The sequence below is a fragment of the Puntigrus tetrazona genome, chromosome 12 (genome assembly GCF_018831695.1).
Source record: "Puntigrus tetrazona isolate hp1 chromosome 12, ASM1883169v1, whole genome shotgun sequence".
NCBI classification, from domain to species: domain Eukaryota; kingdom Metazoa; phylum Chordata; class Actinopteri; order Cypriniformes; family Cyprinidae; genus Puntigrus; species Puntigrus tetrazona.
Genome location: NC_056710.1, coordinates 16750889 through 16777975, shown reverse-complemented (window position 1 = coordinate 16777975; position 27087 = coordinate 16750889). Strand labels below are relative to the sequence as shown.

Below are 27087 nucleotides of genomic sequence, written 5' to 3'. Positions count from 1 at the left end.
AGCTCGGCCTCAACCCACCAGCCGCCCCACAGTCCCTCAGGAAAACGTCCAGGCGCGCAGTGTGCTGCTGTCGTGGGAACCCGGCAGCGACGGTTTATCTCCGGTCCGGTACTACACGGTTCAGGTCAGAGAGCTGCCTGAGAAGAACTGGACGGTTCATTCTGCGTCCGTTAGCCACGAGTCCAGCTCCTACATTGTTGACAGGTACAAAAGACACCTGCTGGGAGGCTCTGCGCGATCTGATTCAAAAGTCCTTCATGCATAAAGTCACAGTACTAGATTTTCCATCAACAAGTGACGTTACTTTGTTAGTCAGTGTAACTTTATACTGGCTTTACGCAATGCATATTCTGAGCAGCGGCCTGTGTTTTGACTTGTGTGTGTGATTTTTATTTCAGACTGAAGCCTTTCACCTCCTATCAGTTCAGAGTGAAGGCCACTAATGATATCGGAGACAGTGACTATAGTGAAGAGAGTGAAGCCATTACAACACTACAGGATGGTTAGAACATTTAATCCTTTCCTCTTCATTCTGCTTCTTTTGTACTCTTTATCAAAGTTGTATTAAGCCGATATCTCTTGCCCATTGCCACAAATTTGCACACTTTGTTTCAAAACCCTGTAAGGCTTCATAAGCAATTCAAATGTTAGTCTTTAGTTGGTCAGACAGCTGGTATTTCAGCCTAACCAACCGACAAGTGACCCAAACCCATCTAAAAGGTTGGGAGAACCAGCTTGCAGCAGGCTGCTTAAAACTGCCTTTTTCAGCAGAGTTGTTATGACCAACATTGAAGTCAGCGTCTTATGGGCCAGTTTTACTAAACCCGTCTTCTATTTTTCTGTGAATATATAAAACCGAGGCATTCTGTGTGCGATGTGCATCTCATGAATTGTCCATTATGCAGCACATAGATGCTGTTCTGTCTGTATTACGAGAACTTGGCTTTACAGTCGTGATAGCAGCCAAGCACTTATTGTGAATCCAGGTGATGCTATTGTGTTCCAGCGATGATGTCATGACTGGAGACAGTAGAATAAGTGAGGTAATACAGTATCTCTGGTTGCTGTGAAACAGCTTTAGTGAAGTGAGACGGGCCGTGCATAATGCCCGTTTAAAACCCAACACAACAAATCAGGCTGTGAGACATGCTTGGCATGTTTATGTAGCGTAAGATATTGTAGCTGATGCAGCAAAACATTCACGGGGATGCCAGGTACACAATTATCTTTTCTCTCCTCTCTGTTTAAGTGCATTTTCTCTCTCTCTTCAGCTCCAGATGAATCTCCCACAATCCTGACCGTCACGCCACACACAACGACCTCTGTGCTGATTTGCTGGCAGGTAAATGGGAAGGGACTTTTCACTTACAGCTGCACCAGCCGTTCTTTTCCATCAGCAGTTTGTAATAACAGAGCAGGAGGGCATAGTTTGTGCCTTAAACACATATCATCTAAGTCACCCTGGATTACAATTTCAAAGAGGGCTGGTTTTAAAAGCCACGGGCCTTTGGTTCACATTTGTATTTGTTCAGATAAAAAGGTGAGCGAACCGGTTCCTCCCCCAGAACTAGTTCATTCATGCTTTACTGCGGGGATTTTTCTAATTTGCTTATTAAATTCGATCTTAGAATTAGCAAAAGTCTGGTTTATCCAGAGTAAAGATGTCTTTCCTTCGGCTGTTAGCAACGTGCATGTTTATACAACCTGTAATTACATGTACTCAATGTGACTCAACCCTAGACACAAATCAAATGGCAAAAGCTTGAAGGGGTTTTAAGTCTTTTTTTCTATCCAATAGCAGAAGGAGCGGTTCTGTTTGCTGACTCTAGTGGCAAAGATATTCCAATTACACCTTTAATGACACTGTTGATTATGTGTGGTGACATTTGCTCAGCATGTCCTGTCGTCCTTAGCCTCCTGCTGAAGAGAAGATTAATGGGATACTACTGGGATTCCGAATCCGATATCGGGAGTTGCTTTATGATCGGCTCCGAAGTTACAGCGCTCATGCCATTAGCAGCCCTTCAACCAGCTGGGCGGAACTAACGTGTAAGAAATATCACTAGCTGTGCCCTATAAACCAGATTCGAAAAATAAAGTACACATCAGTTTTTTAGTACCTAACATTTTTGTGATTTATATATATATATATATATATATATATATATATATATATATATATATATATATATATATATATATATATATATATATATATATATATATATGTGTGTGTGTGTGTGTGTGTATATAAAAATGAAAAGTTCCAACAAAAATTATCAGTTAATTTATATTATCATTAATGTGTATCAATATATTCATTAATGGCTTGAAAAAGTATAATTTTAGTAGATTAAACATAATTTTTCTATTTAATATAAAGATTATTTTTATATTTAGGCTAATATCTCTCTCTAATATTTTTATGTTAACTAGTGCTTTCAAACAATCACAATTAGTCAAAAAATAAATGTATTTTTTTTTTTTTTTTTATTAATCAGTTAATCGATATTAATATTAATCAAAGTTAAAAATATAATATTTATACAAACATTAAATATTTTCATCAATTGCCTGTTAGTTCAAATGTATTATTTTTGTAAACCAAGCATAATTGTATATGCAGCTTTAGCTATTTTAACATTTTAAGCTAGTTTCTGACTCATCTTCTAATTTTTTCTGATCATATCTTTTTTATCATATCTTTGTTCTCCTCGTCCTCCACTTCCTCTTCTGCAGCTCCATACAGTATATACGGAACCTCAGCGACCCCTCCCTCACTCAGTATGAGCTGGACAGTAAGTCACTTCCTGTTCTTTCTCTTGTCCAGTCCATAAAGATGATGTATGATTGTGTCTAATCCAGTACATGTCAAGTCTTACTTATGGGTTGAGAATATGCAGTCTAGATGTTTAGGCTGGCTGCCGTCAGCCGGTCCTGTTCTCACCTCACGTCTAGAGTGGTAATGAATTTCTGAGCTGGATCTGGTTTCTCTCCTCTGTTGATCTCTGCTGGAAGAGCAGCGTGTAAATTGAGTTCAGATAAGCAGACTGACTTATCTTTCAGGATAGGGGCTGACACAGTTTTCAGAGAACGTCTGAGTCAATTTAATGAAACAAAGATGGTTGAGAAATTTAAACAGTTACTAGAAAGCGAATCACATTGTTTGTCTGATTTCTGTAGATCTTACCAAACACAAGCGCTATGAAATCAGGATGAGCGTCTATAATGCTGTTGGTGAGGGACCCACTAGCTCACCACAGGAAGTCTTTGTTGGTGAAGCAGGTAAAAAAACTTTTTCATCTTTAGAAAGTTTTTCTTAGCTTAGAAACAAAAGAAAGGAGCAAACTACACCATTGACTTTCCCTCACAGTTCCACTGCCCCGCCTCAGAACGTAGTCATCAATCATTCTGCCACACAGTTTGATGTAATGGGACCCGCCTCCGCTGGAGACTCAGAATGGAGATATTCATGGTATTCCTGGGCGATCTCCCATCCAAGGACTAACTAGGCCCAACTCCTGTGAAAGCTGAGGATCAGGTGAGATCAGGCATGAACAGGAGTGGTATAGCCCGTAAGCAAAAGCTGCAAAAGCCCTATTTTGGGTGAGGCACGCAAGTGCCATTTATACTAGATAAGTAATGAATGAAATACAAAAAATGCTTCAAAATGAGCTACATTAAAGATAAGAGCATTAGTTAAGTAGTTAAAAACAGTCAAACTCTGTTTAAAGAACAGCTACTTCAAGGCAATTGAAATAAATAAGCGTGAGAAATAAAGGCTGGTCAAACTTTGGCACACTGAATGATGTGTTATTAGATAGAAGTAGTGAAAAACTCAAGACTTTGTACCTGGTATTCCTAGGCAGTCTCATCCAAGTACTAACTAGGCCCAACTCTGCTTAGCTTCTGAGATCAGAGGCGAGATCAGGGCGTGAACAGGGTGGTATGGCCGTAAGCGAAGATTGCTGCAAAAGCCCTATTTTAAGGTAGAGCACATAAGTGCCATTATACTAGATAAGTAATGAATGATACAAAAAATACTTCAAAATGAGCTACACATTAAAGATAGAGCATTAGTTAAGTGAATTGAAAACAGTCAGGCTCTGTTTAAGAACAGCTACTTTAAAGGCAATTGAATTAAATAAAGCTGATGAGGAGAGAAATAGGCAGCTGGTCAGAGCTTTGGCCACACTGAGGCCAGTGTATTTAGATAAGTAGTGAAAAACTCAAAACTTGGCACCTGGTATTCCTATAGGCAGTCTCCCATCCAAGTACTAACTAGGCCCCAGCTCTCGCCAGCTACAGGATCAGACGAGATCAGGCGTGAACAGGGTGGTATGGCATGGCAGCTTCTGCAAAAAGCCCTATTTTAAGGTGAGGAGGGCCTGCACTGGGTATATTATACTAGATAAGTAATGAATGAAATACAAAAAAATCATAAAATAGGCTACATTAAAGATGAGCATTAGTTAAGTAGTTAAAAACAGTCAAACTCTGTTTTAAGAACAAAAGCTACTTTAAAGGCAATTGAATTGAAATAAGCAGTAAGGGAAAGCAAAGGCTGGTCAAACTTTTGCCTGGGAGCCAGTGTGTTAGATAGATGGTAGAAAAAAAGGCACCAAGGAAACTTTGGCACCTGGTGTTCCTAGGCAGTCTCACATCAGAAATTACTAACTAGGCCCAGCTCTGGCAAAAGCCCTACAGGATCAGGCGGATCAGGCGTGAACAAGGGTGGAGTATGGCATAATGGCTGCTGCAAAAAGCCCTATTTTAAGGTGAGAGCACACTAAATTGCCATTATACTAGATAAGTAATGAATGAAATACAAAAATGCTTCAAGAATGGGCTACATTAAAGATAAGAGCATAAGTTAAGTAGTTAAACAGTCAAACTCTATTTAAAGAACAGCTATAAAACAATTGAATTAAATAAGCAGTAAAGGGAAAGCAAAGAGAGCTGGTCAAACTTTTGCCACATAAGGGCCAGTGTATTAGATAAGTAGTGAAAAAAACTCAAGAATTTACAGCGCCTTGGTATTTCTAGGCAGTCTCCCATCAAGTACTAACTAGGTAACTCTGCTTAGCTTCTGAGATCAGACGAGATCAGGCGTGAACAGGGTGGTATGGCCGTGGCAAAGCTGCTGCAAAAGCCCCTATTTTAAGGTGAGGCACACTACAAAGTGCCATTATACTAGATAAGTAATGAATGAAATACAAAAAATACTTCAAAATGATTCATTAAAGATAAGAGCATTAGATTAAGTAGTTAAAAACAGTCAAACTCTGTTTCAGAACAGCTACTTCAAGGCAATTGAATTAAATAAGCAGTAAGGGAAAGCAAAGAGGCTGGTCAAACTTTGGCACACTGGGGCCAGTGTATTAGATAAGTAGTGAAAAAACTCAAAACTTACAGCACCTGGTATTTCTAGGCAGTCCTCTCAGAGTACTACTAGGCCCAGCTCATGCTGAAAAGCTGAGATCAGGCGTGAACAGGGTGAGTATGGCCGTAGTAGCTGCTGCCAGCCCCTAAGCCTGGGTGAATACACTAAATTGCCATTATAGATAAATGTGGATGAAATACAAAAAAATACTTTAAAATGAGCTACATTAAAGATAAGGCATTAGTTAAGTAGTTAAAAACAGTCAAACTCTGTTTTAAAGAACAGCTATAAAGGCAATTGAATTAAAATGAAACGATGAGGAAAGCAAAGAGCTGGTCAAACTTTGGCCACACTAAGAGACAGTGTATTGAATAAATGGTAGAAAAACTCAAAACTTACAGCTACCTGAGTGTTCCTAGGCAGTCGGCAGAAGTACTAGCTGACCCAACTCTGGCAGCTTCTGAGATCAGGCGAGATCAGGCGTGAACAGGGTGGGATGGCCGTGTAGCTGCTATAAAAGCCCTATTTTAAGGTGAAGTACACTAAATTGCCATTATACTGAATAAGTATTGAATGAAATACAAAAAATACTTCAAAGATAGGCTACGGCAGTAAAGAGATAAGAGCTTTGTTAGTTAAGTAGTTAAACAGTCAAACTCTGTTTTAAGAACAGCTACTTTAAAGGCAAATTAGATTAAATAAGCAGTAAGGGAAAGCAACAAAGATCTGGTAGGCTTTGGCCACACTGGGGGCCATTGTATTAGATAAGTAGTGAAAAACTCAAGGAACTTGTACCTGGTATTTCTAGGCAGTCTCACATCCAGAAGTACTAACTAGGCCCAACTCTGCTTAGCTTCTGAGATCAGGCGAGATCAGCGTGAGCAAGGGTGGTATGGCCGTGTAAAGCTACTGCAAAAAGCCCCTATTTTTAGGTGAGGCACACTACAATTTACCATTATACTAGATAAGTAATGAATGAAATACAAAAAAATGCTTCAAATAGGCTACATTAAAGATAAGAGCATTAGTTAAGTAGTTAAAGAAACAGTCAAACTCTGTTTAAAAGAACAGCTACTTTAAGGCAATTGATTAAATAAGCAGTAAAGGGAGAAGCAAAGAGCTGAATTGAAACTTTGGCCACACTGAGAGCCAGTGTATTAGATAGAAGTAGTGAAAAAACTCAAGAACTTACAGCACCTAGTGTTCCTGGGCAGTCTCACATCCAGAAGTGCTAACTAGGCCCAACTCTGCTAGCAGCTACGGGATCAGGCGTGAACAGGATGGTATGGCCGTAATGAAACTGCTGCAAAAGCCCTATTTTAAAGGTAGAGCCGCACTAAATTGCCATTATTCTAGATAAGTAATGAATGAAATACAAAAAAATACTTCAAATAAACTACATTGAGATAAGAGCATTAGTTAAATGAATTAAACAGTCAAACTCTGTTTAAAGAACATGCTATACTTTAAAGGCAATTGAATTAAATAAGCAGTAAGGAAAGCAGAGCTAGTCAAACTTTGGCCACACTAAGGAGCCAATTAATATTAGATAAGTAGTGAAAAACTCAGAAACTTACAGCACCTGGTATTTCCTAGGCAGTCTCCCATCCAGAAATTACTAACTAGGCCCCAGCTCTGTAGCTTCTGAGGATCAGAGCTGAGACCAGTGTGCAGAGTGAACAGGGTGAGTATGGCCGTGTGAGAAAGCTGCTGCAAAAGCCCCTATTTTAGGTGAGGCACACTAGAATTGCCATTATACTAGATAGTAATAAGATAGAATACAAAAAATACTTCAAAATGAGCTACATTAAAGATAAGAGCATTAGTTAAGTAGTTAAAACAGTCAAACTCTGTTTAAAGAACAGCATGCACAAAGGCAATTGGATTAAATAAGCAGTAAGGGAAAGCAAAGGCTGAGTCAAACTTTGGCACACTAAGGAGCCAGTGTATTAGATAAAGTAGTAGAAAAAGCTCAAAAACACAGCACCTGGCTTGTTCCTAGGCAGTCTCACATCCAGAAATTACTAGGCCCAGCTCTTGTAACTTCTAAGATCCAGGCGAGATCAGGGCGTGAACAGAATTGGTATGGCCGTAAGCAAAGCTTCTTTCTGCAAAAAGCCCCCTATTTTAAGGTGAGGCACACTAAGTGCCATTATACTAGATAAGTAATGAATGAAATACAAAAAATGCTTCAAAATAGGCTACATTAAAGATAAGAGCGTTAGTTAAGTAGTTAAAGTGATCAAACTCTGTTTAAAGAACAGCTACTTTAAAAAGCAATTGAATTAAATAAACAGTAAGGAAAGCAAAGAGAGCTGGTCAAACTTTGCTTGCTGGCCACACTAAGGGCCAGTGTATTAGATAAGTAGTGAAAAAACTCAAAAACTTACAGCTGCAAGTATTCCTAGGCAGTCTCCATCAAGTATTAACTAGGCCCAACTCTGCTTAGCTTACAGGATCGGGCGAAAGGATCAGGCGTGAACAAGTGGGATGGCCGTGTGAAAGCTGCTGCAAAGCCCCTATTTTAGTGGCGCACACTAAATTGCCATTATACTGAATAAGTAATGAATGAAATACAAAAAATGCTTCAAAATGAGCTACATTAAAGATAAGAGGCATTAGTTAAATGATTAAAACAGTCAAACTCTGTTTAAGAACAGCTACTTCAAAAACAATTTAATTAAATAAGCAGTAAGAAAGCAAAGAGCTGGTCAAACTTTGGCCACACTAAAGGGCCCAGTGTATTAGATAAGTAGTGAAAAACTCAAACTTACATTACCTGGTATTCCTAGGCAGTCTCCCCGTCAAGTACTAACTGGGCAGCTCTGCTGGCTTGTACAGGATCAGGCGAGATCAGGCGTGAACAGGGTGGGTATGGCCATGCGGCTTGCTGCAAGCCCTATTTTAGGTGGGGCACACTAAATTGCCATTATACTAGATAAGTAATGAATGAAATACAAAAATGCTTTCGATGGGCTACATTAGAATCAGGCATTAGTTAAGTAGTTAAAACAGTCAAACTCTGTTTAAAGAACGGCTACTTTAAAACAATTGAATTAAAATAAGCAGTAAGGGAAAGCAAAGAGGCTGGTCAAACTTTGGCCACACTAAGGGCCAGTGTATTAGATAAGTAGTAGAAAAACTCAAAACTTACAGCACCTGGCCTCCTAGGCAGTCTCCCATCCAGAAGTACTAACTAGGCCCAACTCTGTAGCCACAGGATCAGACGAGATCAGGCGTGAACAGGGTGGGATGGCATGGCGAAAGCTGCCAAAGCCCCTATTTTAAGGTGAGGCACACTAAATTGCCATTATACTAGATAAGTAATGAATGAAATACAAAAAATACTTTAAGGCAATAGGCTACATTAAGGAATGAGCATTAGTTAGAAGTGATTTAAAACAGTCAAACTCTGTTTACAGAACAGCTACTTTAAAGACAATTGGATTAAAATAAGCAGTAAGGAAAGCAAAGGCTAGTCAGAACTTTGGCCACACTAGAATGATGTATTAGGATAAGTAGTGGAAACAACTCAAAACTTACAGCACCTGGTATTCCTGACCAGTCTCATCCAAATTACTAACTGCGGTAACTCTGTAACTACCAGGGGATCAGGCGGATCAGGCGTGAACAGGAGTATGGCGTGAAAATAGCTGCTGCAAAAGCCCCTATTTTAAGTGAGACACACTAAAGTACCATTATACTAGATAAGTAATGAATGAAATACAAAAAAATACTTTAAAATAGGCTACATTAAAGATAAGAGCACATTAGTTTAAGTAGTTCAAAAACAGTCAGCTCTATTTAAGAACAGCTCTTCAAACATTAGTTCATTAGCAGTAAGGAAAGCAAAGGCTGAGTCAAACACAATACACTGGGGCCAGTGTATTGGATAAGTAATTGAAAAAAGCTCAAGAAACTTACAGCACACCTGGTATTTCTAAACTGATCTCCCATCCAGAAAGTACTAACTAGGCCTCTCGCCAGCTTCTGGGGATCAGGCGAAATCGAAAGGGGCGTGAACAGGGTGGTATGGCCCATGTTTGCTACTAAAAAGCCCCTATTTTAGGTAGAGGCACACTAAGTGCCATTATACTAGATAAGTAATGAATGAAATACAAAAAAATACTTTAAAATGAGCTACATTAAAGATAAGAGCATTAGTTAGTGATTTAAAAACAGTCAAACTCTGTGTTTAAAGACAGCTACTTTAAAGGCAATTGGATTAAATAAGCAGTAAGGAAAGCAAAGAGAGCTGGTCAAACTTTGGCCACACTAAGAGGCCAGTGTAGATAAGTAGTGAAACAACTCAAAACTTACAGCACCTGGTATTTCCTAGAGCAGTCTCATCAAGTACTAACTAAACCCAACTCTGTAGCTTCTGAGATCAGACGAGATCAGGCGTAGACAGGTGGTATGGCCATGCAGCTGCTGCAAAAGGCCTCCTATTTTGGAGTGGGGCACACTAAATTGCCATTATACTAGATAAGTAATGAATGAAGCCCAAAAAATACTTTAAAATGAGCTACATTAAAGAGATAAAATGACCAGATTAAGTAGTTAAAAACAGTCAAACTCTGTTTAAGGGTGCTTCCCTTTAGAAAACAATTTGAATTAAATAAGCAGTAAAGGAAAGCAAGGCTGGTCAAAGCTGTACACTAAGAATAATTATATTAGATAAGTAATTAGAAAAAACTCAAAACTTACAGCACCTGGTATTCTCAGGCAGTCTCCATCCAAGTACTATGGGCCCAACTCTGTAAGCTAGGATCAAATGAACAGGGTGGGATGGCACTTAATGGCTAACAAAGCCCTATTTTAAGGTGAGGCACTGAAGTGCCATTATACTAGATAAATGTTAGATGAATACAAAATGCTTCAAAACAGGCCATTTAAAGATAAGCATTAGTTAGTAGTTAAAAACAGTCAAACTCTATTTACAAGACAGCTACTTTAAAGGCAATTGAATTAAATAAACGTAAGGAAGCAAGGCTGTCGACTTGGCCACACTAGGGCCAGTGTATTAGATAAGTAGTGAAAAACTCAGAAACTTACAGCACCTGGTATTTGAGTCTCCCGTAGAGTACTAACTAGGCCCAACTCTGTAGCTTTGAGATCAGAGCGAGATCGAGGCGTGAACAGGGTGAGTATGGCGTAAGCTAAAACTGCTGCAAAGCCTATTTTAAGGTGAAATTTAAATTGCCATTATACTAGATAGTAATGAATGAAATAAAATTACTTCCAAAATAGGCTACATTAAAGATAAGAGCATTAGTTAAGTAGTTAAAAACAGTCAAACTCTGTTTAAAGGAACAGCTACTTTAAAGGCAGTTAGATTAAAATGACTGATGAGGAGAAGCCAAAGGCTGAGTCAGAGCTTTGTACACTGAGACCAGTGTATTGAATGAAGTAGTGAAGAAATAAGGCACAGCACCTGGTGTTCACAGGCAGTCCTGCCATCCAGAGTGCTAACTGGCCCAGCTCTGTAGCTTCACCAAGGATCAAAGGCGAGATCAGGGCGTGAACAGGGTGGTATGGCAAATAGCCCGAGAAGCTGCTGCAAAAGTCCCCTATTTTTAAGATGAGAGCACACTAAAGTGCCATTATACTAGATAAATAATGAATGAAATACAAAATGCTTGGAAAATGAGCCATTAAAGATAGGCATTAGTTAAAGTAGTTAAAAACAGTCAAACTCTGTTTAAAGAACAGCTACTTTAAAGGCAATTGAATTAAATAAGCAGTAAGGAAGCAAAAGGCTGGTCAAACTTTGGCCACACTAAGAACTGATGTATTAGATTGTGTTGAAAAACTCAAAACTTACAGTACCTGGTATTCCCTGACGATCTCCATCCAGAAAGTACTATTGCGGCCCAACTCTGCCGCCAGCTTCTGAGATCAGGCCAGAGATCAGGCGTGAACTGAAAATTAGTATGGCGTGTGAGCTGCTACTGGCCCCTATTTTAAGGTGAGGCACACTAGAATTGCCATTATATAGATAAGTAATGAATGAAATACAAAAAATACTTAAAATGAAGCTACATTGAATAGAGCATTAGTTAAATGAATTAAAAACAAGTCAAACTCTGTTTAAACAGCAGCTATACAAAAACAATTGAATTAAATAAGCAGTAAGGAAAGCAAGGAAGCTGGTCAAACTTTGGCCACACTAAGGGCCAGTGTATTAGATAAGTAGTGAAAAAACTCAAAACTTACAGCACCTGTTCTAGGCAGTCCATCCAAGTATTAACTAGGCCCAACTCTGTAGCTTCTGAGATCAGGCGAGATCAGGCGTGAACAGGGAGTGGGATGGCCGTAGCGAAGCTGCTGCAAAAAGCCCTATTTTAGATGGCCTTTTTAAATTGCCATTTATACTAGATAAGTAATGAATGAAATGCAAAAAATACTTCAAAATGAGCTACATTAAGAGATAAGAGCATTAGTTTAAGTGATTAAAAACAGTCAAACTCTGTTTAAAGAACAGCTACTTTAAAACAATTTAGTCAAATAAACTGATGAGGAAACCAAGAGCTGGTCAAACTTTGGCCACACTAAGGGCCAGTGTATTAGATAAGTGATGAAAAACTCAAAACTTACAGCACCTGGTATTCCTAGGGCAGTCTCCCATCCAAGTACTAACTAGGCCCAACTCTGTAGCTTCTGGATCAAAATGAGATCAGGCGTGAACAAGTGGTATGGCCATAAAGCGAAGCTGCTGCAAAAGCCCTATTTTAAGGTGAGGCACACTAAATTGCTAATTATACTAGATAAGTAATGAATGAAATACAAAAAAATACTTTCAGAATGAGCTACATTAAAGATAAGAGCATTAGTTAAGTAGTTAAAAACAGTCAAACTCTGTTTAAAGAACAGCTACTAAAACAATTGAATTAAATAAGCTTATTGAGAAAGCAAAGGCTAGTCAAACTTTGGCCACACACTGGGGCCAGTGTATTAGATAGAGTAGTGAAAAAACTCCAAGAACTTACAGCACCTGGCACTCCTGGGCAGTCTCCCATCAAGTACTAACTAGGCCCAACTCTGCTTAGCTTCTGAGGATCAGGCGAGATCAGAGTGAACAGGGTGGGATGGCATAGCGAAAGCTGCTGCAAAAAGCCCTATTTTTAGGTGAGGCACACTAGAAATTGCCATTATATAGATAAGTAATGAATGAAATACAAAATGCTTTAAAATGAGCTACATTAAAGATAAGAGCATTGATTAAGTAGTTAAAAAACAGTCAAACTCTATTTAAAGAACAGCTACTTTAGAGCAATTGAATTAAATAAGCAGTAAGGAAAGCAAAGGCTGGTCAAACTTTGGCCACACTAAGGGCAGTGTATTAGATAAGTAGTAGAAACAACTCAAAAACTTACAGCACCTGGTATTTCCTAGGCAGTCTCCCATCAGAAGTACTAACTGGGCCCAACTCTGTAGCTTCTGAGATCAGGCGAGATCAGGCGTGAACAGGGAGGTATGGCGTAGCAAAGCTGCTGCAAAAAGCCCTATTTTAAGGTGAGACACACTAAGTGCCATTATACTAGATAAATGTGAATGAAATACAAAAAAATACTTTACAAAATGAGCTACGTATTAAAGATACAAGGCATTAGTTAAATGAATTAAAAACAGTCAAACTCTGTTTTAAGACAGCTACTTTAAAAAGCAATTGAATCAAATAAGCAGTAAAGGAAAGCAAGGAAGCTGGTCAAACTTTGGCCACTGAGGCCAGTGTATTGGATAAAGTAGTGAAAAAGCTCAAAACTTACAGCACCTGGTATTTCCTAGGCAGTCTCACATCCAAGTACTAACTAGGCCCAACTCTGTAGCTTCTGAGATCAGAGTGAGATCAGGGCGTGAACAAGTGGGATGGCATAATGAAAGCTGCCGCAAAAAGCCCCTATTTTGGGTGGGGCACTAAGTGCCATTATACTAGATAAATAATGAATGAAATACAAAAATGTAAAATGAGCTATTAAAGATAAGGCATTAGTTAAGTAGTTAAAAACAGTCAAACTCTATTTAAAGAACAGCTACTTTAAAGGCAATTGAATTAAATGACAGTAAGAGAAATATGAGGCTGGTGGAAACTTTGGCCACACTAAAGGCCAGTGTATTAGATAAGTAGTAGAAAAACTCAAAAGACTTACAGCACCTAGTGTTCCCTGGGCAGTCTCTCCCATCCAAGTACTAACTAGGCCCAACTCTGCTTGGCTTCTGAGATCAGGCGTGAACAGGGTGGGCCATGTGCATCAAAAAGCGGCTGCTGCAAAGCCCTATTTTGAGGTGAGACGCACTAAGTGCATTATACTAGATAAATAATGAATGAAATACAAAAAATACTTCAAAATGACCATTAAAGATAGAGCATTAGTTAGAAATGGTTAAAACAGTCAAACTATTTTTTAAAGAACAGCTACTTTAAAGGCAATTGAATTAAATAGGCAGTAAGGAAAGCAAAGAGGCTGGTCAAACTTTGGCCACACTGAGGCCAAGTGTATTAGATAGTAGTGAAAAACTCAAAACTTGCATGCCTGGTATTTCTAGGGCAGTCCCATCCAAGTACTAACTGACCCAACTCTGCTTAACTACAGAGATCAGACGAGATCAAGATCCAGCCGTGAACAGGGTATGATGGCCGTAATGAAGCTGCAAAAAGCCCCTATTTTAAGGTGAGGCACACACAAATGCCATTATACTAGATAAGTAATGAATGAAATACAAAAAAATACTTCAAATGAGCTACATTAAAGATAGGCATTAGTTATTAGTTAAAAACAGTCAAACTCTATTTAAAGAACAGCTACTTTAAAAACAATTAAGATTAAATAAGCAGTAAGGGAAAGCAAAAGAGCTAGTCAAACTTTACAGCCACACTAAGGGCCAGTGTATTAGATAAGTAGTGAAAAAACTCAAGACACAGCACCTGGTATTTCACAAGCAGTCTCCCATCAAGTGCTAACTGGGCCCAACTCTGCTTAGCCTGAGATCAGGCGAGATCAGATCAGGGGCGTGAACAGGGTGGTATGGCGTAAGCGAAAGCTTCTGCTAAAAGCCCTATTTTTAAGGTGAGGACACACTAAGTGCCATTATACTAGATAAGTAATGAATGAAATACAAAAAAATGCTTTAAAATGAGCTACATTAAAGATAAGAGCATTAGTTAAGTAGTTAAAACAGTCAAACTCTGTTTAAGGTGGCTACTTTAAAGGCAATTGAATTAAATAAGCAGTAAGGGAAAGCAAGAGCTAGTCAAACTTTACATACACTAAGAACCAGTGTATTAGATAAGTAGTGAAAAACTCAAAAACTTACAGCACCTGGTATTTCTAGGTAGTCTCCCATCCAGAGTACTAACTAGGCCCAGCTCTTGTAGCTTCTGAGATCAGGCGAGATTGGCGTGAACAGAGGGTGGTATAGCGTAAGAAAGCTGCAAAAAGCCCCTATTTTTAAAGTGAGTACACTAAGTGCCATTATACTAGAATAAGTAATGAATGAAATACAAAAAATGCTTAAAGATGAGCTACATTAAAGAGATAAGAGGCATTAGTTAAGTAATTAAAAACAATTCAAACTCTATTTAAAGTAAAGCTACTTTAAAGGCAATTGAATTAAATAAGCAGTAGAGAAAGCAAGAAGCTGGTCAAACTTTAGCCACACTGAGGCCAGTGTATTAGATAAGTAGTGAAAAAACTCAAAACTTACAGCACCTGCATTCCTGGGCAGTCTCCCCATCCAAGTACTAACTAGGCCCAGCTCTGTAGCTTCTGAGATCAGACGAGGATCAGATCAGGCGTGAACAGGGTGGTATGGCCGTGCTAGCTATATAAAAGGCTATTTTAGGTGGGGCACACTAAGTACCATTTATACTGAATAAATATTGAATGAAATGCAAAAAATGCTTCAAATGAGCTACATTAAGGAATAGAGCATTAGTTAAGTAGTTAAAACAGTCAAACTCTATTTAAAGAACAGCTACTTTAAAACCAATTGAATTAAAATAAGCAGTGAGGAAAGCAAAGAGGCTGGTCAAACTTTGGCCACACTAAGAGACCAGTGTATTAGATAAGTAGTGAAAAAACTCCAAGGAACTTACAGCACCTGGTATTCCTGGGCAGTCTCATCCAGAGTACTAACTAGGCCCAACTCTGCTTAGCTTCTGAGATCAGGCGTGAGACAGGGTGTGATGTAATAAAAATAAGCGAAAGCCCCTGTAAAAAGCCTATTTTTGGGTGGGGGCACACACAAGTGCCATTATACTAGATAAGTAATGAATGAAATACAAAAAATGCTTTAAGAATGGGCTACATTAAAGATGGAGCGTTAGTTAAGTAGTTAAAAACAGTCAAACTATTTTAAAGAACAGCTACTTTAAAGGCAATTGAATTAAATAAGCAGTAAGGGAAAGCAAAGAGCTGAGTAAAACTTTGGCCACACTGGGAGGCCAGTGTATTAAGATAAGTAGTGAAAAACTCAAAACTTACAGCACCTGGTATTCCTAGGCAGTCTCTCCCATCCAGAAGAAGTATAACTGGGCCCAGCTCTGCTTGAAGCTGAGGATCAAGGAGTGAGATCAGGCGTGAGGGCAGGGTGTAGTATAAGTAATGAAAGCTGCTGCAAGCCCCCCTATTTTAAGGTGAGAGCACACTAGAATTGCCATTATACTAGATAAATAATGAATGAAATGCAAAAAAATACTTCAAAAAATGAGCTACATTAAAGATAAGAGCATTAGTTAAGTGATTCAAAACAGTCAAACTCTGTTTTAAAACAGCTACTTTAAAACCAATTGAATTAAATAAGCAGTAAGAGAGAAGCAAGGCTACAGGTCAAACTTTGGCCACACTAGAGACCAGTGTATTAGATAAGTAGTGAAAAGCTCAAAAACTTACAGCACCTGGTATTTCCTAGGCAGCCTCCCATCCAAGTACTAACTAGGCCCAACTCTGGCAACTAGCCAGATCCAGATGGATCCAGGCGTGAACGGTGGGATGGCCATAGCCCAGCTGCTGCAAAAAGCCCTATTTTAAGGTAAGAAATTTTACACTAAGTGCCATTATATTAGATAAGTAATGAATGAAATACAAAAATGCTTCGGAAATGGACTACATTAAGATAAGGCATTAGTTAAGTGATTTAAAAACAGTCAAACTCTGTTTAAAGAACAGCTACTTTAAAGGCAATTGGATTAAAATAAACGATAAGGGGAGAGAAGCAAAGGCACAATTCAAGCTTTGGCCCACTAAGGGCCAATGTATTAGATTAGTAGTGAAAAGCTCAAAACTTACAGCACCTGGTATTTCATAGGCAGTCTACATCCAGAGTACTAACTAGTTAGCTCTGCCCAGCTGCAGAATCAGGCGAGATCAGGCGTGAACAGAGGTGGTATGGCCGTGGCCAGCTACTGCTGCAAAAGCCCCTATTTTAAGGTGAGGCACACACAAGTGCCCATTATACTAGATAAGTAATGAATGAAATAGAAAAATGCTTTCAAAATAGGCCATTAGATAAGGCATTAGTTAAGTAGTTAAAACAGTCAAACTCTGTTTAAACAGCTACTTCAAAACAATTGAATTAAATAAGCAGTAAGGAAAGCAAGAGGCTGGTCAGGCTTTGTGGCCACTAAGGGCCAGTGTATTAGATAGAAATGGTGAAAACTCAAAAACTTACAGCACCTGGTATTCCTAGGCAGTCTCCCATCCAAGAAGTACCTTCAAACACAGCTCTGGCAACTACTGAGATCAGACGAGATCAGGCGTGAACAGGGTGGGATGGCGTGGCGGCTGCTGCAAAGGCCCTATTTTAGGTGGCGCACTCGTGCCATTATACTAGATAAATAATGAATGAAATGCAAAAAATGCTTCCGATAGGCTACATTAAAGATAAGACATTAGTTAAGTGGTTAAACAGTCAAACTCTATTTGAAATTGACTACTTTCAAAACAATTTAATTAAAATAAGCAGTAGAAAGCAAAGAGGCTGGTCAAACTTTGGCCACTAAGGCCAATGTATTAGATAAAGTAGTAGAAAAACTCCAAAACTTACAGCACACATGGTATTTCTAGGCAGTCTCCATCCAAGTACTAACTAAGCCTACTCTGCTTAGCTTCCAGGGGATCAAGGGGGCGAAATCAGTGTGAACCCAGGTGTATTGCTAGCGTAGCGAAAGCTGCTGCAAAAGCCCCTATTTTAAGGTAGGTACACTAAGTGCCATTATACTAGAATAAATAATAGATAAATACAAAAAAATACTTTAAAATGAGCTACATTAAAGATAAAGCATTAGTTAGTAGTTAAACCAGTCAAACTCTGTTTAAAGAACCTTGGCCTACTTTAAAAGGCAATTGAATTAAATAAGCAGTAAGGGAAAGCAAGAGGCTGGTCAAACTTTGGCCACACTGGGGCCAGTGTATTAGATAAATGGTGACTAACCGAAACTTACACTTTGGTGTTCCCTGAGCAGTCTCCCATCCAAGTACTAACTAAGCCCAGCTCTGCTTGGCTTGAGATCAGGCGAGATCAGGCGTGAACAGGGAGTGGTATGGCGTAAGCAGCTGCTGCAAAAAGCCTATTTAGGTGAGCACACTAAGTGCCATTATACTAGATAATCATGAATGAAATACAAAAAAATACTTTCGATAGACTACATTAAAGATAAGAGGCATTAGTTCGTAGTTAAAACAGTCAAACTCTGTTTAAGGAACAGCTACTTTAAACAATTGGATCAAATAGGCGGTAAGAAGCAAAGAGCTGGTCAAACTTTGGCCACACTAAGGGCCAGTGTATTAGATAAGTAGTGAAAAAACTCCAAGCTTTGTGGTATTTCCTCTCGACAGTCTCATCCGTACTAACCCGAGCAACTCTGTAACTATGGATCAAACGAGATCAGGCGTGAACAGGGTGGGATGGCATAGCGAAAGCTGCTGCAAAGCCCCTATTTTAGGTGAGGCGCACTAAATTGCCATTATACTAGATAAGTAATGAATGAAATACAAAAAATGCTTAAAATGGAGGCTGCATTAAAGATAAGAGCATTAGTTAAGTAGTTAAAACAGTCAAACTCTGTTTAAGAACGAAAGCTACTTTAAAGGCAATTGGATTAAATAAGCAGTAAAGAAGGAAGCAAATGGTCAGAGCTTTGACACACTAGGACGGTATGTTAGATAAGTAGTGCAGAAAAAACAAAAACTTACCTTTATAGTATTCTGTGGGTCCCATCCAAGTACTAACTGGGCTAGCTCCTGCTTGGCTTTACCAGGATCAGACGAGATCAGGCGTAGGACAAGGTGGTATGGCCATCAAGCTAAAGCCTATAAAGAGAAAGCCTATTTTTTAAAGGTGGAGCACACTGGTGCCATTATACTAGATATTGAATGAAATGCAAAATACTTCAAGAATGAGCTACATTAAAGATAAGGCATTAGTTAAGTAGTTAAAACAGTCAAACTCTGTTTAAAAAACAGCTACTTCAAGGCAATTCAGATTAAAATAAGCAGTAAAGGGAAAGCAAAGGCTATGTCAAACTTTATGCCACACTAGAGGAGCTGATGTATTAGATAGAAGTAGTGAAAAAAACTCAAGAACTTACAGCACCTGAAGTGATGTTCCCTGGGCAGTCTCCCATCAAGTACTAACTAGGCCCAACTCTGGCAACTACAGGATCAGGAAGGCGAGATCAGGCGTGAACAGGGTGGTATGGCCGTGGCGAAAGCTGCTGCAAAAGCCCCTATTTTGGGTGAGGCCTTTTTCAATTGCCATTATACTAGACAAGTAATGGATAATTAAAAAATACTTCCAAGATAATTTCATTAGAGATAAGAGCATTAGTTAAGTAGTTAAAACAGTCAAACTCTGTTGAGAACAGCTACTTTAAGGCAATTGATTCACAAATAAGCAGTAAAGAAGAAGTAAAACTGGGCTGAGTCAAACTTTGGCCACACTAGAGACCAGTGTATTAGATGATGGTGAAAAACTCAAAACACGGCACCTGGTATTCCTAAGGCAGTCTCCCATCCAAGAGTACTAATAACTATTTAACTCTGCATGTGCCGGATCGAGCTGAGATCAGATCAGAGTGAACAGGGTGAGTATGGCCGTCAGCGAAAGCTGCTGCAAAGCCCCTGATATTTTAAGGTGAGGCACACTAAATTGCCATTATACTGAATAAGTAATGAATGAAATACAAAATGCTTCAAGAATGAGCTACATTAAAGATAGGTATTAGTTAAGTGAGTTAAAGAAACAGTCAAACTCTGTTTAAAGAGCAGCTACTTTAAGGCAATTGGATTAAATGACGGTAAAGAGAAGCAAAGAGCTGGTCAAGCTTTGTACACAAGGGCCAGTGTATTAGATAAGTAGTGAAAAACTCAAAACTTACAGCACCTAGGTATTCTCCATTAGTCTCACATCCAAGTACTAACTAGGCCCAACTCTGTAGCTTCTGAGATCAGAGGCGAAGTTAGGCGTGAGAACAGAATTAGTATGGCCGTAAGAAAGCTGCTGCAAAAGCCCCTATTTACAAGGTGAGGCACACTGCAGTGCCATTATACTGAATAAGTAATGAATGAAATGCAAAAAAATACTTTAAAATGAGCTACATTAAAGATGAGCATTAGTTAGTAATTAAAAACAGTCAAACTCTGTTTTAAGAAACAGCTACTTTAAAGGCAATTGAATTAAATAAGCAGTAAGGAAAGCAAAGAGAGCTAGTCAAACTTTGTACACTAAGAGGCAGTGTATTAGATAAGTAGTGAAAAAACTCAAAACTTACAGCACATGGTATTCCTGACAGTCTCCCATCCAAAGTACTAGGCCCAACTCTGCCAGCTTCTGAGATCAGGCGAGATCAGATCAGGCGTGAACAGTTGGGATGGCGTGGCCAGAAAGCTACTGCAAAAGCTATTTTGAGTGAGGCACACTGAAGTGCCATTATACTAGATAAGTAATGAATGAAATACAAAAAATGCTTAAAATGAGCTACATTAAAGATAAGACATTAGTTAAGTAGTTAAAAACAGTCAAACTCTGTTTAAGAGCAGCTACTTTAAAGGCAATTGAATTAAATAAGCAGTAAGGGAAAGCAAAGAGCTGGTCAAACTTTGGCCACACTAAGGGCCAGTGTATTAGATAAGTAGTGAAAAACTCAAAACTTACAGCACCTGGTATTCCTAGGCAGTCTCCCATCCAAGTACTAACTAGGCCCAACTCTGCTTAGCTTCTGAGATCAGACGTGATTTTTTTTTTTTTTTTTTTTTTTTTTTTTTTTTTTTTTTTTATATTTATTATCAAAAGTATCAAATCAATACAACTCATTAACACAGTGTGACATAGCCATTCATACAATAAACGCAAAATCCTTCATTCAAATTGTCACATCACCAAACATTTACACACATATAATCATCCTATGTCATTTAACATTACAAATATAATTCTCCATCTTTAGAAATTTAAACTCAATCCTCCTTTGTCTTCCACAGATATAAGTCTACAACCATTAATAAAAGCTTTTTCAAAAACATCTTTGCTCAGATATTTCCACATTAGATAAATACTTTTTTCCACAACAGTCCTGAACATCACATCTACGTCCACTTTTTTCCCTTCATAATATGCCAAATTCCTCCTCGCCCATATTGCATACCTTGCATGACTTAAAATAAAGTTACACAAATTAACCTTCTTATCCTTATGATTCATACATTCACCAAATAAAAACAATTTTTTCCATTCATTTCCTGTTACATCTTTTCCCCATTCCTCCTTTACCACATTTTTCAATTTTTCATGAAACACAACAAGCTCTTTGCATTCAAAAAAGATATGCATCAAAGTCTCCGGGTCAATCTTACATACATCACATTCTCTGTTCACATTCTTATTTATTTGATGAATTACCACCTTTGTATATATTCTATTATGTCTTAATTTGAAGTCTAAATTTTCACAGTCCAGTCCATTATATTTCACACTTAAATTCTTCCATATTGTTTTAACGTTAAATCCTGGGAACAGTTTTGGCCAAACAGCTTCTGATGCAGGCAATTTAATTTCCTTTTTCAGGAATATTTTATATATCAGCTTAGTATTTATATCAGCCAAAGGTTTCTTTTTACCATTTTCAACATAAAACATTTCTGGCATTCCCCAATTTCCTGGTTTAACCGTTTCTCTCTCAATCCCTTCCACCCAGCTCCTGGGCAAACTTATTTTAATGTTTTCACATACAGAGTCCACTTTTGATTTTTCAATTTCCTCATCCCACTCTACCACATAATCATAAATGGCTCTATTTGGTAAAAAACCTTTTATGTATTCATAAGCCATATCCTTTACCTGTCTTACTCCTGCTTTCATGTACAGTCTATTATAAAACATTTTCCCTTTCATCCGTATCTTTGGGTTCAAAAATATTGGCTGCTTGTGTATTTGATTTATATTTTCACACTCATACTCCACATTCACTAAAAATTCAGACCATGCACTCAATACTTCTTTATAAAACAGTGGCATATCTTCAATCATTGGCTTCTTTAAGGCCATGAATATCCCTTCTTCTCCACAACCACTACTTTTGTCCAGAAGATCTCTCATAAAACCCTTCCATCCATATTCCACTTTATCATATAAGTACTTCTTTATTGTTTTCACTCTTACTGCTTTCCTTTTTACATCTAAATCAATCAGCCTCAACCCACCCTCCTTGTAATCTGCTATTAATGTTTTTGTTGATATTTTCACTCCTTTCCCCCTCCACAAAAATGTGTTCACAACCTCCCTCATTTCATTCAACACCCAATCCGGTAGATCAATTACTCCCATCACATAATTACATTTAACAAGCAATAGTGAATTAACTACAACTACCATTCCTCTTAATCTTAAATCTCTTAATCTCCAAAACTGTAAAACCTGTTTTATTTTATTTAAAATCCCAGTCCATGTAGCATCTCTCGCCTCTTTTGCATTTACTCCTATATTCACACCTAAAATCTTTATATATTCTTTCGCTACTTTAAAAGGAATATCTTGTCCTTCTATATCTGTTCCACCTACACTCATTATTTCTGATTTATCAACATTTATTTTAGCACCTGATGCTTTACCGTATGTTTCCATATGTTTCATTACCCTATTTATACTCTCTCTATCTTTGACTGTAAATGTTGTGTCATCTGCATACTGATGAATTATGCTCATTCCCCCATATGGAATTTGGATTCCTTTTATTTCCTTATCTTTTTTAACTAATGTTGCCAAAGGATCAGCCGTTATCGAATACAGCAATGCCGACAACGGACATCCCTGCCTAACTGACCTCTCTATAGGAAATGAGTCTGTTAAAACACCATTAATCTTTACACAACTTTTTGAATTACTATACAACAACTTTATCCATCTTAAAATCCTCTCCCGAAACCGAATCTTCTCATTACTTGCTCTATAAAACTGTGCTCTACCCTATCAAATGCCTTATTTAAATCCATACTTAAAATCAAACCCCCCTCCCCATCCTTTCCCATTTTGTCCACAACATCTCTTATTGTGCACACTGTATCTGAAATATCCCTGCCTGGTATACTATATGCTTGACTTGGTGATATTATACTCCCCACTATCTCTTTTATTCTATTTGCCAGTACTTTTGTCAGTATCTTATAATCTGTATTTAAAAGGCTCAAAGGCCTGTAATTTTCCAACTTAAGCTGACTACCTTTATTTTTATACAAGATATTGATTACCCCTAAAGTCAATGATTCTGGCACTTCCGCTCTCTCTTCCATAGTTTTATATAGCTTCCATAAAATGGGCGCTAAAACCTCGATGAACGTCTTATAAAACTCGTGTGTTAACCCATCCGATCCTGGGCTTTTATTTGGTTTTGTTTGTTTTATTGCTTCTTTTATTTCTTCTATGCTTATTTCTCTATCACACATATTTTTATCGCCCTCTTTTAACTTAGCACTCAACGTATCTAATACTTCATCTACGCACTCTTGTTTTACACCTTTTTTCTTAAACAATCCCGCATAAAATGCCTCCACCACTCCTATTATTTCCACATAATCAGTTACCTTTACACCTTTTCCATTCTCCAATTCCATTATATGATTTCTCTTCTGCTTTCTTTTTTCTAGATTCAGAAAGAACTTTGTACTCCTCTCTCCCTCAACCGCATACTGTGCTCTACTTCTTACTTTTGCACCCTCACTTTTTTCTATTTCATACTCGTCCATTTCTGTTTTTATCTGACAATAACATTCTTTGCCGTACTCAGGATTACTTTCTATTTTTTTTGCTTCTTTCTCCAATGCCTTTTTCAGTGCTTCTATTCTACTTTTCCTCATAAAGTCCCTTTGCTTTGAATACCTAATGCTTCTTCTTTTAATTTTTTCTTTCATTCCTTCCCACCACTCACACACATTTTCATCAAACAAAGGGTTTTCCATTTCATAACTTATGCATTTTCTAATATTTTCCTTATAAGCCTCTTCAGTTAATATGGATGAATTCAAACACCACACTCCCCCTCCTCTTTCTCCCAGATTTATACCTATCTTTACTTTTATAGCTGCATGATCACTTATGCCTAAAAAACTGTATTTCACATTTTTAACATAATTTAATATTTCTCTTTTAACTAAACACAAATCTATCCTGCTTTGTTTTAAGCTTCCCATTACCATTTGCCTTCTAGAAAACTCTCTCTCAAATGGGTTTTCTTCTCCAAACATCTACCATTTCATCACTTTGCATCCACTCATTTAGATATTTCCTAGACACATCCGATTTAAAATTAGCAGTGCTTGAAGCATCTAATCTTGTGCACCACACATTGAAATCTCCAACCACTATACATTTACCTTTACATAATGGCTTTGTTTCTTTAAAAAGTTCCTTTCTTTCAGCCTCTACATTTGGTGCATATATATTTATCAATCTAAACAATTCATTACAAAACACAAATTCTATAACTAACAATCTCCCCTTATCATCTTTATATATTTGCTTTACACATTTCAGTTTTTCTCTTTTTATCAAAATTGCAACACCACATGCTTTTTGAGTCCCATGATTAACTAAAATATCTTCTTCCCATAATTTTTTAATATTTTCCATAATTCCCTCTGTCCAATGTGTCTCTTGTAAACAAATTATGTCTGCTTTCAACATACCAATCACCTTCTCAACCTTTTTTGATTCTCTTAGTCCATTACTATTTAAGCATGCAATGTTCATTGTGCCCCACATAGCGAAAATTGCAGTTAAAAGGGTTCTATAATGCATTTAAATATACTCAAAGTCTTACTTTTTCCCCCTATACTCCATCTCTTTCTTCTTTCTTTTCCTCTGCATGATCTTCTCCTCACATGTGTCCATTTCCTCTCCTCCATTTGATTCTGGAGTCTCTTGCACCACATTCTTTCCCCCTTCTCCACTGACCTTCTCCCTCACCTGAAACGCCATGCCTTGACTTTTGGCATTACTGCCTTCTTGGCTCGCATAATACCACTTTTGCTGTCTTCCTCTCTTCTTCAGTCCTCGGTCCTTTCTCTTCTCTCTCCTCTCTCTGACCCGAGATCACGTCCTTTGGACAGGTCTCCTCCTCAGAGCCTCTCTGTTCTGCTGTGTCTTCTTTTCTGCTCCCATTGTCTCTTCTCACCTCCTCCACGGCCACAGAATCTTCCCCCTCCTCATTCTCCTCTTCCTCTTCCACCTCATACAGATCCGTCCACTTCTCATCACTTCCCTCTTCTTCAATCTCCACCACAGTTTCGCACACACAAAATCCAGTTCCCATCTTGCACACGTTGCAGATCCCTTCATTACATTCCCGTGCATAATGTCCTTGTTTGGCACACCTGAAACACTTGAAGCTCGGACAGTCTCTCACAACATGCCCAGGCTGAATGCACAAACGACACACTTTCACCTGTCTATCATGTATTACTCGAAAGTGCTCAGCACCTCCCACTGTGTCAAACTTTGTGGAATATGGCAACGATTTGACGGTGTCTGTGAACTTCACTTTCAAAAATCTTGTTCCATCCGCGATTTCAGTTCCTGGCCACATTCTCCTTTTAATTCTTGAAACCGCCATCACTCCCCATTCCGTCAGCTTTTTCAATATTTCATCGTCCTGGATATATGTGGGCAGACCCAGGAACGAAACCACCAACTCTGTGCTGCTTATTTCTCTCGCCATGATTCTGCTCTTTTTTATATTTAGTCCATCCAGTAATTTCTCCTTTCCTTTCTCCTCCTGCATAGTCAGCTCATATTCTCTTAAGAACTTACAGCACCTGGTATTCCTAGGCAGTCTCCCATCCAAGTACTAACTAGGCCCAACTCTGCTTAGCTTCTGAGATCAGACGAGATCAGATCAGGCGTGAACAGGGTGGTATGGCCGTGAAGCTTAAAGCTGCTGCAAAAAGCCCCTATTTTAAGGTGAGGCACACTAAGTGCCATTATACTAGATAAGTAATGAATGAAATACAAAAAAATACTTCAAAATGAGCTACATTAAAGATAAGAGCATTAGTTAAGTAGTTAAAAACAGTCAAACTCTGTTTAAAGAACAGCTACTTTAAAGGCAATTGAATTAAATAAGCAGTAAGGGAAAGCAAAGAGCTGGTCAAACTTTGGCCACACTAAGGGCCAGTGTATTAGATAAGTAGTGAAAAAACTCAAAAAATTACAGCACCTGGTATTCCTAGGCAGTCTCCCATCCAAGTACTAACTAGGCCCAACTCTGCTTAGCTTCTGAGATCAGACAAGATCAGGCATGAACAGGAGGTATGGCCGTAAGCTAAAGCTGCTGCAAAAGCCCCTATTTTAAGGTGAGGCACACTAAGTGCCATTATACTAGATAAGTAATGAATGAAATACAAAAAATACTTCAAAATGAGCTACATTAAAGATAAGAGCATTAGTTAAGTAGTTAAAAACAGTCAAACTCTGTTTAAAGAACAGCTACTTTAAAGGCAATTGAATTAAATAAGCAGTAAGAGAAAGCAAAGACCTGGTCAAACTTTGGCCACACTAAGGGCCAGTGTATTAGATAAGTAGTGAAAAACTCAAAAACTTACAGCACCTGGTATTCCTAGGCAGGCTCCCATCCAAGTACTAACTAGGCCCAACTCTGCTTAGCTTCTGAGATCAGACAAGATCAGGCGTGAACAGGGTGGTATGGCCGTAAGCGAAAGCTGCTGCAAAAAGCCCCCTATTTTAAGGTGAGGCACACTAAGTGCCATTATACTAGATAAGTAATGAATGAAATACAAAAAAAATAAAATACTTCAAAATGAGCTACATTACAGATTAGAGCATTAGTTAAGTAGTTAAAAACAGTCAAACTCTGTTTAAAGAACTACTACTTTAAAGGCAATTGAATTAAATAAGCAGTAAGGGAAAGCAAAGACCTGGTCAAACTTTGGCCACACTAAGGGCCAGTGTAATAGATAAGTAGTGAAAAAACTCAAAATATTACAGCACCTGGTATTCCTAGGCAGTCTCCCATCCAAGTACTAACTAGGCCCAACTCTGCTTAGCTTCTGAGATCAGGCGTTAACAGGGTGGTATGGCGTAAGCTAAAGCATAAGCTAAAGCTGCTGCAAAAGCCCCTATTTTAAGGTGAGGCACACTAAGTGCCATTATACTAGATAAGTAATGAATGAAATACAAAAAAAATACTTCAAAATGAG

The 27087-nt window shown here is 38.3% G+C and overlaps 1 protein-coding gene and 3 pseudogenes across 1 annotated transcript in view; 1 reads left to right on the top strand and 3 right to left on the bottom strand.

The window, feature by feature from the left end:
• The window catches only part of sdk2b (sidekick cell adhesion molecule 2b), a 314896-nt gene that overhangs the window by 222268 nt on the left and 65541 nt on the right, over positions 1 to 27087 (top strand). Inside the window, 4 exon segments of the mRNA XM_043254231.1 lie at positions 3 to 204; positions 399 to 502; positions 1272 to 1342; positions 1914 to 2049. Coding sequence (XP_043110166.1) covers positions 3 to 204; positions 399 to 502; positions 1272 to 1342; positions 1914 to 2049 — 513 coding nt within the window.
• On the bottom strand, positions 25675 to 25798 carry LOC122355919 (annotated as a pseudogene).
• LOC122355924 lies at positions 26076 to 26193 on the bottom strand (annotated as a pseudogene).
• Positions 26466 to 26584, bottom strand: LOC122355899 (annotated as a pseudogene).